At 40.8% G+C, this 14,421-nt stretch overlaps 1 protein-coding gene across 2 annotated transcripts in view; it reads left to right on the top strand.

The window, feature by feature from the left end:
- The first annotated feature begins 9,900 nt into the window (after nucleotides 1-9,900).
- LOC140313454 (heterogeneous nuclear ribonucleoprotein L-like) overlaps nucleotides 9,901-14,421 on the top strand; it is a 66,499-nt gene continuing 61,978 nt past the window's right edge. The window contains exon 1 of one of the 2 annotated variants that reach the window (XM_072391551.1): nucleotides 9,901-10,419. In XM_072391551.1, the coding sequence (XP_072247652.1) occupies nucleotides 10,210-10,419 (210 nt within the window). In that variant the 5' untranslated portion in view covers nucleotides 9,901-10,209. The remainder of the gene's footprint in view (nucleotides 10,420-14,421) is intronic. The other variant, XM_072391550.1, reaches the window with a different exon arrangement.

Genomic DNA, 14,421 nt, shown 5'->3' on the forward strand with positions numbered 1-14,421 from the left:
CTCTGGACTGGACCAGCTGACCTGAGTCCTTGGATCTAAGAGCTCTGCTGGGTTTATATTCTAATGGACAGGGATGGTTGTGGATGATTCTATGCAGGATTTGACTTGTGACAGGGAGATGTTGAAGAATGTTGAAGAATTAACTGAGCACCTCCCTAAGCACCTCCCACACGTCATGGTCCTGGACAGTGAGCAGCAGTGGAGTGACTGTGTGCCGCTGTGTCTCAAAGCGTGCAAAAGGCAGTTCAGCTCCTCTGCGAACGCAGCATTTGAATTTCTGGGTGTCCCATAACAGTCATTCAAGTCCAATCCCAGGGAAAATTTAAAATCACCAATCAAACAAACATGCATGTTTTTGGATGGTGGGAGAAAGCCAGAGTACCCAGAGAGAACCCACACATACACAAAGAGAACATTGCAAACTCCACACATAAAGGCCCCAACCAGGAATAGAACTTGGAACCCTCTTGCTGTGAGGCGACGGTGCTAACCACCACACCACCACACCCTCTTCTAAACCATCAACTTGTATTTTAGACCCAATCCCAACCAAACTGTTCAAGGAGGTTTTCCCCTTAATCAGTACTTCCATATTGGATTTGATCAATCGGTCTTTGTTGACAGGATATGTACCTCAGACTTTTAAGGTTGCTGTAATTAAACCTTTACATAAAAAACCTACTCTTGATTCAGAAGTGTTGGCTAATTATCGACCTATATCCAATCTCCCTTTTTATGTCTAAAGTTCTTGAAAAAATAGTTGCAGTTCAACTTTGTGATCATTTACATAGAAATAATCTGTTTGAAGAGTTTCAGTCAGGATTCAGAGTGCATCATAGCACAGAAACGGCACTGGTGAAAGTTACCAATGATCTCCTGTTAGCTTCTGATAGCGGACTTGTTTCTGTGCTTGTCCTGTTGGATCTCAGTGCTGCATTTGATACGATCGATCACAGCATTCTGTTACAGAGACTTGAACATGTTATTGGGATTAATGGAACTGCATTAGGCTGGTTTAAGTCATATTTATCTGATAGATTCCAGTTTGTTCTTGTAAATGAAGAATCTTCCTCACACATTGGAGTAAGTCATGGAGTTCCTCAGGGTTCTGTGTTTGGACCGATTCTTTTTACTTTGTACATGCTTCCATTAGGTAACATTATCAGACAGCATGGCATCAATTTCCATTGCTATGCTGATGATACTCAGCTGTACTTATCTATGAAACCAGATGAAACCAATAGGTTGGTCAGACTACAAGCATGTCTTAAAGACATAAAGACCTGGATGACTCAGAACTGTCTGCTTCTAAATTCAGACAAAACTGAAGTTGTTCTCTTTGGACCTGAGCGCTTCAGGGAGAAGTTTTCTAGTTATATAGTTACTCTAGATGGTATTTCCTTGGCTTCTAGTTCTACAGTGAGGAACCTTGGAGTTATTTTTGACCAGAATTTATCATTTGACGCACATATAAAACTGGTTTCTAGGACTGCCTTCTTTCACCTTCGTAATATTGCTAAAATCAAGAACATCCTCTCTCAGGGTGATGCAGAGAAACTAGTTCATGCATATGTTACTTCAAGATTGGACTACTGTAATTCCTTATTATTGGGCTGTCCCACATATTCTCTGAAAAGTCTCCAGCTGATCCAAAATGCTGCAGCCAGAGTTCTAATGAGAATTAACAGCAGAGATCATGTTTCTTCAGTTTTAGCTTCTCTTCATTGGCTCCCTGTTAAATTCAGAATAGAATTTAAGATTCTTCTCCTCACATATAAAGCTCTTAATGACCGAGCTCCATCATATCTTAAAGATCTCATTGTAAGATATTTTCCTAACAGAGCACTTCCCTCCCAAACTGCCGGTTTACTTGTTGTTCCCAGAGTTTCTAAAAGTAGAATGGGAGGCAGAGCCTTCAGTTATCAGGCCCCTCTCTTGTGGAATAAGCTGCCAGTAAATGTCTAGGAAGCAGACACCCTTTCCACTTTTAAGATTAGGCTTAAAACTTTCCTTTTTGATAAAGTTTATAGTTAGGGATGGCTCAGGTAATCCTGAAACATCCCATAGTTAAGCTGCTATAGGCTTAGACTGCTGGGGGACCTCATCTGTCACACCTTTCCTCACTTTGCTCTCTGTTTCTCCCTGTTTAATTTCTGAATTGATTTTATGTACATGTGACATTATTGTGGTTATTAACCTATGTTTCCCTGTTCCAACAGGTGTCTTTTGAATGGCGTTATAGTGTCCCCCCCCCCCTCTTTTCCCTCTTTTCTGTCTTCTCAAACCCCAGCTGGTCGAGGTGGATGGCCACCCTTCCTGGTTCTGGTTCTGCCAGAGGTTTCTTCCTGTTAAAAGGGAGTCGTTCCTTTCCACAGTCGCCACAGGCACGCTCAGGACGGGAGACTGGACTGAAGACAAGTTTTGGTGCAATCTGTTGGTTTCCTTAGCTAGGATGTTATTTTTGAATTGGCTCTATATGAATTAATTGGATTATGATTACAATGAATTGAATTCCAATTGGCTTGAATTGGACTATATTACTTAAGTGCCTTGAGATGACAATTGTTGTAATCTGGCGCTATATAAATAAAATTGAATTGAATTGAATTGAAAATTGTTAAAAAATGGGATTTTAACAGCTTTAACAACTTATGTCAAATGTATGGGTTGAGTGGGCAAGACTTTTACAGGTACTTACAGATTATTTTTGTAAAGCCATGTTTTTGGCTCTTACCCCTCCCCTCCAGATTTTCTGGAGGGAGGTGGCAAAAATAATTTCAAAGGTTCTGTGTTTCAATATCAATGTATCATTCACAGTTCTCTATCTTGGAAACATGCCCGATGGATTGAGTAAAACTGATATTTATCTTCTTAGGGTCTTTCTGGCTGTAAGTCAAAAAGACCATCACAAAATGCTGGCTCCAGAAAACTGCCCCCACTATAGATACTTTCATTAATATAATCTAAAACAATTACATGTCCTAGAGCAAATTACTTATTTAATTCCACTTTAAAAAGATCTGGGTGAGAAGCGATGGCAGAAATGGCATGCCTATTAGGCCAATGTGTGAGACTGCTTATGATACGCTGTGTATGGTATTTAGTCTTTTGGATATATATATAGATCACCCTTGGACCTCAAATTTGTGAAATTGTTCAGTGTTTTGTATTTGTTTTTTTGCTTTTTTTGTTTACTTTTCATCTCTGTACAAAAATATTGAAATTATCTATCAATAAAGAGTTTTTAAAAAAAGAAAATAAAGATTGGACTACTATAACTCTTTATTATTGGGCTGTCCCAAAATTTATCTGAAAAGCCTCCATCTGATCTCTTCATTGGCTCCCTGTTAAATTCAGAATAGAATTTAAGATTCTTCTTCTCACATATAAAGCTCTTAATGACCGAGCTCCATCATATCTTAAAGATCTCACTGTAAGATATTTTCCCAACAGAGCACTTTGCTCTCAGACTGCAGGTTTCCTTGTGGTTCCCAGAGTTTCTAAAAGTAGAATGGGAGGCAGAGCCTTCAGTTATCAGGCCCCACTCTGTGGAACCAGCTGCTGGCCGAGGAAGATGGCCACTATTCCTGGTTCTGATGGAGGTTTCTTCCTGTTAATAGGGAGTTTTTTCAGGATGAAAGATTGGATTGAAGAGAAGTTTAAATGGAATCTGTTGGTTTCCTTAGCTAGGAAACTTTTTTGGAATTGACTCTGTATGTATTGGACTAATATGACTTGATTGGATTATGATTGTATTATGAATTGGACGTCTAACTGGTTTCATTTCATTGGTTAATTGGCCTTGAGATGACATTGTTGTGATTTGGCACTATATAAAGAAAACTGAATTGAATCAAGAGATGATTCTCCATCTTTGTCTTGTAGTCTACTGTAGCATCCCATATCCCTCCCTTTAGGTCAGCTTGGACCGTGTTTTACAGAGCTCAATCTCCTGATCCAAACGCTGTGTCTCTTGCCCTGTGCAGTGTGCCAGTCATCCAGGGTTGCTCATTGGGGAAAACCTGTATACTTTTAGCCACTCTGACACTCTCAACACAGAACTTGATGTAAGATAGAACAGTGTATGTGTGTTGACAGGTCTTCATATTCAAATACATCACACACATATATCCCACACAGACTGCTCCATAGGGAAAACATGTTTATATATGCAATTGTTCGTCTTATTTATAGTATTTCAGGTGGCCTTACTTCTCCTCTGCTCTGACAGGTTGTCAAGAGGTTCAGTGAGAGGAGATTGTGTCATGCCTCTGAGGAAAAGTTCACTGGGCCAATCTGCATTCTCTGTAAAAGCTGTGCTAGATTGGAACTCAGTCCCAGCAACCACAAGACAACCAGATACTTACAATTCATCTTAGGCTCTACCCTATGGTTAATCAATGGCAATAAATGGTTAGTCTTTTTCGTTTCTGTATCTTTATGAGTTCAACTTTTCTTTTTCATTCTGTATTTTGTGTATTGATGGACTGGCGACCTGTCCAGGGTATACACTGCCTCTCACCCAATGACAGCTGGGATAGGCTCCAGCCCCCCGCAATCCTAAATTGGATTAAGCGGGTATAAAACATGGATGGATGGATGTCCCTGTCAAATAAATTAAGAAAATGAGAAAATAAAACACAGTGCATTCAAAATAGACCTGTAACTAAGAGAGTGCTGCCTTGAAAATTAAAGTAGCTGTCTATTATTATGCTGTTATCAGACCAGTAGTTGTGCATGTAAATACAGAGCCCCCTCCTACTCTGCTCTTACTCAAGTCCCAGTAGAACTGCAACATCATTTGACTTCAGTCTTTTCATTGGTGAAAGCATTTTAGGGAAGTGTAAAATGGTCCTAAGAGAACATGTGACCCTTCTGATGACATGTGCATGTGAAGTATTCATTGTCAGGAAACAGCCAAATGACCACATGCAACCAGAGGGAAGTGAAACCCAGCATTGTTTAAGACGATGTGCTGTGTTTTTATAAAAATACTCTTTTTCTAACAGTTCATACAAAGCTTTTTACAACCTCTTGGAAAAATACTGGGAATAAAACTATGCATTTATTATACCACAATGTAATAGCTTAGCCTATTTCTAAAGTGATAAATTGTTATTGGATCATGATCTGCCCTCCAAAATACTGTGGTCTATATTGCTTTAACACTCATACATTTCAGTAGCAACAAATCCAATGGAAATAGCTATAGCTCAGCAGCTATATATATATCTTAGTGTTTGTTTACACACCATCCATCCACAGACAAATGATAGGGTGGAGCAGATGCAAAGGCTGGAACATTTTTTAGCTGTTGAACCAGATACTGATTTTATCAAATTGTTCATTTTTGATTAAGTCATTTGGATCACATTATTACTTGATTACATGATTAAGAAATGGTTAAAACTGCCCCTACCGCTTCAGATTTCACATGAAACCACATCTTGTCAGATATATTTGACTGCATTTTGTAACTTAAACAATAATTGTTTACATTCATGAACTAAGTATGAAATTAGCTGAACAGTTTAAAAGTTGTCCTGACTTTAGGGTCCATTCTGTCATTTTTCTGATTTATTTAGTTATAAACTTTTGTTTTGCAAGTCATTCAGCTTTATGTGCACTTTCTTTTTATATATGTTAACTTTCGCATCCTCTCCAGTTGTTTTACAACTTGTTTTAAGTCAGTTTATTACTCTGCATTTGTGTTCAGTTTACTGTTGCTCCCTATGTGTATTTATATTCCCTTGGTTCCACCAGACGATTGACAGATTGTCTTCTGTATTTTGCTCTCCATCCATTTTGTTTACTGTCTCTGCTCATCTTCTGCTCAACTTCTAGGCGGGTTCGGGGGCTCCCCTGGAATTTTTTTTTATTCCATTATTAAAATCTGGCCATTTTCAGAGTCTTAAAGGAACAAAAACAACATCATAATGACTTTTAGGTTTATTTGTTTTGTTTGTTATCAGAGAACATCACCCTCATCCTAAATTATTTGCAAATGAGTTACTTTGAAAAACTGGAGAATGAATTCAATCAAGTCATGGATTAGGAATAAAAAGGAATGAACTGTCCTGGGACAGGATATATACAAATGCTTCATATTTCCTTCAGTATTTAAAATAGATACCCAAGCCCTATTACACTATCATGTTGATGATAGTGCCTAATCTGTTCACTCTTGTTAAGGAAAACCAACTTTTGAACACATTTCTATTATAATCTTACACAATACTTCAATTATCCTGCATTATACATCTGACTTCTAAAACGTATACAGGACTGGCATAGTCTCTTCCTTTTATAGTACCTGCTCTCCCTCTATCACTGCTCCTCATCTTGCTGCTTGGCCCAAAGATGAGCTTGGTTTGGTTCAGCCTTTTCCTTTCTGTCCTGTTTTCCCTTTAGTGAAGAATATAAACACAGTTTAATACGAAACTGATAGAAATGAAAACAAGACGCCATTTCAACATCATGTTTTCAGATGTTTATGTTTATGTTTCTCATACCAATGTTATGCTGATGATACCCAGCTCTATCTGTCATTCCCACCTGACGACCACACGGTCTCAGCATGAATCTCAGACTGTCTCTCTGACATATCAACATGGATGAAAGCCCATCATCTCCAACTTAACCTCCCAAAAACTGAACTGCTTGTCTTTCCAGCCAAACCAACCATACAACACAGCATCTGCATCCAAACCGAATCCCTATCTCTTGCTCCATCAAAGGTTGCTAGAAACTTGGGTGTCATGATTGATGACCAACTAACCTTCAAAGATCACGTTACCTCGGTTGCTCGTTTGTGCCGCTTTGCATTACTAAACATAAGAAAGATCAGACCATACCTAACACAACATGCCCCCCAGCTCCTGGTGCAGGCCATGGTCATCTCCCGCCTTGACTACTGCAATGCTCTCCTAACTGGTCTCCCAGCCTGTGCTGTGAAACCTCTGCAGATGATCCAGAACGCGGCGGTGCGTCTGGTCTTGGATCAGCCTAAAAGAACACACGTCACTCCTCTGTTCATTGAACTCCACTGGCTACCCTTAGCCGCCCGCATCAAATTCAAGTCACTGATGTTAGCCTACAAAGTGCTTAATGGAACGGCTCCCATCTACTTGAATGCTCTTGCAAAGGCTTATGTCACAACTCGGTCTCTCCGTTCATCCCAGGATTGTCGTCTAGCAGCTCCTACACCACGCCTAAGACAATCCAAACTCTGTTCATGTGTCGTCCCACGATGGTGGAATGACCTACCGAGCGCTACCAGAACAGGGGCGTCCCTGTCTATCTTCAAGAAGCTCTTGAAAACCCAGCTCTTCAGAGAGCATTTCTCAGCATTGTTAGCTTTTATATAGCTTGTTAAATCTTCATTTGTAAGTCGCTTTGGTAAGTGGCAAGGTAAGTGTATTACTTACGGCTGGCTTGGGTACCAAAAACCCTCAAATCAAACTCTTTTTTCAGAAAGCCAAGGAAAATCAAGTGCTCTGACCACAGCCGCACTATGTGCCGCTGAGCCCAGTCCAGCCCAAGCAGGTCCTGCCCTTCCCAACCCCTAACCTGTCCTATCCAGCTCAGCCCCGCACAGCCAAACCCTTCAATGAGTGTTTCTGGTTTTTATTGTTGTTCTGTTGTGTTTTAATTCAATTAAATTGTTCTGTTTATTACCTTGAGGTTTACTTTTAGCTCTCTGTACAGAGTTGTTGAATGTACATTTTCAATGTAAAAACTTTTCTGAAAAAAAGGTACTTATTCTGTTTCAGTGTTCCATTTTATTTATTCAAATGTATTTCTAGTTTTTATTTTATTATCAGCTGGTTCACACATTTTATTAACAAATAAACAATGGTTCATTCCTTATATTTAGATCTATCATTTTGTTTAATTTTAGGATAATTTTAGTTAGCAAATGTTAGCACTATGTGGAAACCTTCCACATAGTGAGGTATACAGTTTGTAAATTCAACAATGGTATCGGATCGGTATCGGGAATCGACCGATATGCAAAACCCAGATATCCAAATCGGTATCCGAATCAAAAAACCTGGATCGGTGCATCCCGAGACAGAACCCTAATGATTGGCAGCTCTATAGTCAGAAACGTGGCATTAGAGACACCAGCGACCACAGTCAAATGCATTCCAGGGGCCAGAGCGGGCGACATAGAATCCTATTTAAAACTGCTGGCTAAGGATAAACGTAAATACGGTAAAATAGTTATTGACGTCGGCGGTAATGACACCCGGTTACGCCAATTGGAGGTCACTAAAATTAATGTTGCATCGGTGTGTAATTTTGCCAAAACAATGTCGGACTCCGTAGTTTTCTCTGGACCCCTGCCAAATCTGACCAGTGATGACATGTTTAGCCGCATGTCCTCATTCAATCGCTGGTTGTCTAGATGGAGTCCAGCAAACAACGTGAGCTACATAGATAATTGGCAATCTTTCTGGAGAAAACCTGGTCTGATGAGGAGAGACGGCATCCATCCCACTTTGGAAGGAGCGGCTCTCATTTCTACAAATATGGACGGATTTATTAGTCATCCAAAAACATGACAACCCAGGGTTGAGACCAGGATGCAGAGGTGTAGTCTTACACACTTCTCTGCGGCTTCCCACCTGATGCTGCCTCCCCCCAAAACCCCATAATGACTGTGTGTGCTCCCACACCACCCAAATTAAATAAATCAATAAACACTACAGGAGGAAATACAGAAAACCTTTAAAAAAAATAAGACAAAATCTCTTAACAAAAACATCAAACTGTTAAATGTGGTTTGCTGAATATCAGATCTCTCCTTTCCAAGTCTGTTAGAGAATGACTTGATCTGTGATCATCATATTGATATATTTTTATATTTATATTAAAATTCTATTAAATTCAGAATAGGATTTAAGATTCTTCTCCTCACATATAAAGCTCTTAAAGACCGAGCTCCATCATATCTTAAAGATCTCATTGTAAGATATTTTCCTAACAGAGCACTTCGCTCCCAAACTGCAGGTTTACTCCCAGAGTTTCTAAAAGTAGAATGGGAGGCAGAGCCTTCAGTTATCAGGCCCCTCTCTGTGGAACCAGCTGCCAGGAAGCAGACACCCTCTCTACCTTTAAGATCAGGCTTAAAACTTTCCTTTTTGATCAAGCTTTGGATGCTGAGGACTGGGGATTGGATCGAAGAGCAGTTTCAATGCAATCTGCTGGTTTCCTTTGCTAGCCTATTTCTTTTTTTTAATTGGCTCTGTATGTATGAATTGGACAACTTTGGAATATGAATCGGGTTCTAATTGGCTTGCACTGGATTGTATGTTTGAAGTGCCTTGAATTTACATTTATTGTGATTTGGCTCTATATAAATGAAATTCAACTGAATCGAGTTGTGATGTTTTTAGTCAGTTTTTCAGTCTTCGGAACTACACATGGGAGAGTATTAGACATGATGCAGAAATTTAAGTAAGAATAAACCTGAACAAATAAAAATCCAAATATCTGCAAGGACATACCACAAGTGGGAAGTGAACACTTCTGCTTTTGTTACTTTGCGAAACTGACTTGAAAATTTCAACAGTCACAAACTAGGAAAGTGAAGTTTGAATGATTCACCACGGAAAAATCATCTAATCAGAAATTGTTGATGAGTTGAATTTTGAGCTCAGGAGTTAGAATATCTGAAAACAGCTGAAAACATCTCTATATAATACACCATATTACACATCTCTGATTCACTGAATTGTCATGAAAATAAAATCCGTGCGAAATGAAAAGAGGTATCGTGCTGAATTGAATCTATTCATTTTTATAAATAGCAGTTGTAGAAACAGCCAGCAGCGTTTGCTCCTCTGTTAGACCTCTGCATCCTGTGAAGAAAGGCTTCATTTCCCCTGTGATGATTAGCCTTACCCCACGAACCTTCGCACACCTCTCCTCTCTGCGGAGCGCTGACAGACTGTCGCATCAACATCGACCAATCCTACGCCACATTTTCAGTGCGCACGAGACGGGTGTGTCCAATCCACTCTCACCTCCAGACATAGAAATTAAATCAGTGGTTTGGAACAACCGTGTAACGTGACGTGGGCCAGGTGGACAGGCAGGCAGCATGAAGGGACACGTCTGGACAACTGTTGGCGTGGATGTGTGAGCCTGACGGTCCCGCTCCCGAGAGGTCCACCTCAGCCACGGAGCTACGGAGCCACGGACATGTCGACGGTCGACGCAGCGGGTCGGTGCGAGGAAGGGGAGTACAGAAGGGCGGCAAAGCGGCTGAAAATGGAGGAGACGGGTCCAGAGGAGAAAGTAAGGAGGGTAGAAGAGCTGGAGGAGGGAGAGGATTCGGACAGTGGATCGCTGCCCGCGAATGACGAGTCAGTGACTAACAGCTGGGCCCGATGGAGCGTCAGCCAACAAAGGGTAAGCAGAGACGATATTAACTAACGGGACCCAGCAGTACCGCGTTGAACGCTAACACCCGCTGTTGTAGTTCCGTCACCGAGTGCACGAGAGCATCTCTTGCCTAAGGTCGCACTCAGCCCCCCATCAAACTCTGCCCCATCCGATCCGCTCAAAGAGTCAGTGCTGCACCTGACCTGCGTCAGCTGATGGCAAACTGCTGCTCCGGACAGGAGTCCCACGGGAGTCCGGCTGAGGAGGAGGCATCAACGGCTGCAGTCACGCTCACCGCCGCTCACTGCCGCTGACTGCCGCTCACTGCCGCTGACTGCCGCTCGCTGCCGCTGACTGCGCTCGCCACCGCTCGCTGCCGCTGACTGCCGCTCACTGCCGCTGACTGCCGCTCGCTGCCGCTGACTGCCGCTGACTGCCGCTCACTGCCGCTGACTGCCGCTCATTGTGCGTTGTCTCGCTCATAATTATCGTCTTAAATCATTATTGTCTTAAATTGAGAAGAGTCCAAATTTCTGGGTAGTTTATTTTTTTTTACAACTGCTTCAAATCTCTGAAAGTGTAAAAAAAGAGAAATCAGAACAGAAATGTCAGTGTGAGATGAGTCTAATCACGTGCCACACTTTCAGCAGAACTCATGTCATGTTGGAGCATCTTCAGCTTTGGTTGACTGTCCCAGTAAGTTCAGGATTTTCTGTTGATGATGGGGGGGGGGGGGTCTTCTCACACACTTAATTTACTTAACTTAACTGATTGAATACAATCAGACAGTTTGAAACACCCTGCATCAAGTAATGTAATGAATCAAAATGAGTTCCCTGTACAGTTGATGGACAGTTTTTGTAGTGTTACTACACCAAACCCAACAGGAATTAGGCATGATGCTTTGAGACTCATCTTTATTTTCCCCAAAAATCTCTTGTGATTTTTATGCTAGTTAGGGAACTAACTACCTACGGCCTTGTCAGGTGCTAACCTGCGTCCTGTTTAACTCTGTTTAACTCTGTTGGCAGTCCCGACCTAAGACCTGGCACCAGAAGCTTCCAAATATCCCGCACACTTGGGCTTTTGCCCTTCTTTTTTTTTTCTAGCTCAACTATCATATTTCTTACTCAGTATTTTTGCAAAAAGAAGTGTGAGAAATATCTGCTTTAGCTCTGGTTTGAGGATCAGGAACTTATTCCCACTGATGTCAGTCTGACACCATTTACAGCGTTTTTTTCACTTGATTCCTCCACCCCCTCCATCCATCGGAAGCACACACAACAGATGAAAGTGGGTTACAACACAAAGTCAGACATTTCATTTTCTCTGAGCCTCATGGGCTCTCAGCCGTGGGGACCTGTGCCAAGGCCCCAGCAAGCCTGTACATTTAATCAGCTTAGACCAGTTACATTACTACTTAATTTACCTGTATATTCACACTATGAATAAAAATTTGAATGAATAGCCTTTAAAAATGTTATTCCACCTACCTGACATTCATTTTAGAAAAGACGCAACGTCCAGTTCCACCACTTAGCGTCAGGATCAATAGTGGTTTAACAGACATAGATATCAGTACCTTACAGTGTTTGGCTTTAGTTACACAAGTTTCTCATTCAGAAACAAGACAAGAGAAGTGACAGGTGAGACATCTCCAGCTGCCATCACTTACATTTTGTAATGTCTACTGGGAGGCCATCCTGCTCCAGATTCACCCTCAAACATGAAGTTGGAAAGAGCCAACAGTCAGATTTCTATTAGATTTTGATCATCCATCCAACATTTTCTGTACCTATGAGTGGTGTGATCTACTTACCACAACAGCTTTTGGCTGTTTAATTCACTAGCAGACTCTTCTTACGTGCATACAGTTCTTTTACATCACAGACCTAGTATTGGATGAATTTCAGAGGGTTTGCTGTAGATTTTGGATAGTCCAAATGTAGACCATGTATGTTTCCAAACAAGAGGTAAACTACCTGGATAGTGATGGAAAGATAAGATTTCCCTCAGGAACAGTGACTTCACTCAGAACAGTGAACGCACTTTTTGACAGGCCAAGGTCTCATCTCTCAGGGTCTCCTATGCTCAGCCACACGATTATTTCATGTTCCATTTTTCCTGGACACACCCCCAAACAAGCTGTTTATTTATAAATTAAATACATAACAATAACAATAAAATACATTTTGGTGCTAAATTCTTTACTGACATTTTCCTTGTTGTCATAGTGACACTTCCAATGTTCCCACTGACACATGACCCACTGGAGAAATCCTGGGGTACCCTCTGTGCTCAAAACCAACACACAATGCCAGTTTATCAGATCAGTCAGTGACACATCAGTGATAATAGTGGGAAGGATTCCATTAATCTTCTCTCTGATAGAAACAATTTTATTGATAAAGAATCTCATGAAATCATCACTGCTGAGAGTTAAAGGAATACATGGCTCAACAGAGCTCGGACTCTTTGTCAGCCTGGCAACAGTGCTGAAAAGAATGCAATAATAATAATGAATAATAAGCAGTTCTAGCTTTACGAAGTGCTGTCTTATACGTTATTAAACTATCTTTCCAGACTAATTGAGACTCTTCTAAATTAGAGGAACGCCACTGTCTCTCCAGCTTTCTTGCAGTCTGCTTTAAAGCAGCTGTGAATTATACCAAGGAGCCAACCTCTTCTGACTGATTACCTTCCTTTTCAGAGGGGCAACATTGTCCAGTGTTGTACGCATTGAAGCTGTAGTGCTGTCAACAAGAGAGTCAAGTTCTACTGGAGTAAAATTTAGGTAGCCGTCCTCTGTCATATTTGCACATGGCAGTGAAGAAAAGGATGATGAAATCAACTCTTTAAATCTGGTTACAGCATTCTCTGACAGACACCTTCTATATGTAGAATTCTTCTCAGAAACCGTGTAGTCAAGTAATGTAAATTCAAAAGTTATTAAAAAATGGTCAGACAAGACAGGGTTATGAGGGAACACTGTTAACTGTTCACTCTCAATGCCATAAGTCAGCACAAGGTCAAGGGTGTGATTAAGGCAGTGAGTAGGTCTGTGAACACTGTGAGAAAATCCAATAGAGTCTAATATAGAATTAAAGTTAATATTTAGGCTGTCATTTTCAACATCTACATGAATATTAAAGTCACCCACTACAATGACTTTATCTGTACTCAGCACTAACTGGGATAAAAACTCTGAGAATTCAGACAGAAACTCAGAATAAGGGCCAGGTGGACGATACACAACAACAAACACAAGAGGTTTTTGTGATTTCCACTTTGGGAAAAACTGAGAATCAGAGATTCAAAAGAGCTAAAACTAATCTTGGGTCTAGGACTGATTAGTAACCCTGATCTGAAGATAGCTGCCACTCCTCCTCCTCTGCCTGTGGTTGGAGGAACGTGAACATTTAAATAGTCAGAGGGAGTTGATTCATTAATGCTAACATGATCCTCCTGCTGCAGCCAGGTTTCTGTAAGACAAAATATATCAATATGATGATCACAGATCAAATCATTCACAAACAATTTTTTTTTGCACAAGAGGATTTGCTCCTTTTGTGTTTTTTGATTGAGGGGGGAGGGGGGGGGCAGCATCAGATGGGATGAGCTCGGTCTTTAAGAGCTTTATATGTGAGGAGAAGAATCTTAAATCCTATTCTGAATTTAATAGAATTTTAATATAAATATAAAAATATATCAATATGATGATCACAGATCAAGTCATTCTCTAACAGACTTGGAAAGGAGAGATCTGATATTCAGCAAACCACATTTAACAGTTTGATGTTTTTGTTAAGAGATTTTGTCTTATTTTTTTTAAAGGTTTTCTGTATTTGCTCCTGTAGTGTTTATTGATTTATTTAATTTGGGTGGTGTGGGAGCACACACAGTCATTATGGGGTTTTGGGGGGAGGCAGCATCAGACGGGAAGCCGCAGAGAAGTGTGTAAGACTACACCTCTGCATCCTGGTCTCAACCCTGGGTTGTCATGTTTTTGGATGACTAATAAATCCGTCC

Source organism: Leuresthes tenuis, unplaced genomic scaffold (genome assembly GCF_036924035.1).
Source record: "Leuresthes tenuis unplaced genomic scaffold, fLeuTen1.0.hap1 SCAF_8, whole genome shotgun sequence".
Lineage (NCBI taxonomy): Eukaryota > Metazoa > Chordata > Actinopteri > Atheriniformes > Atherinopsidae > Leuresthes > Leuresthes tenuis.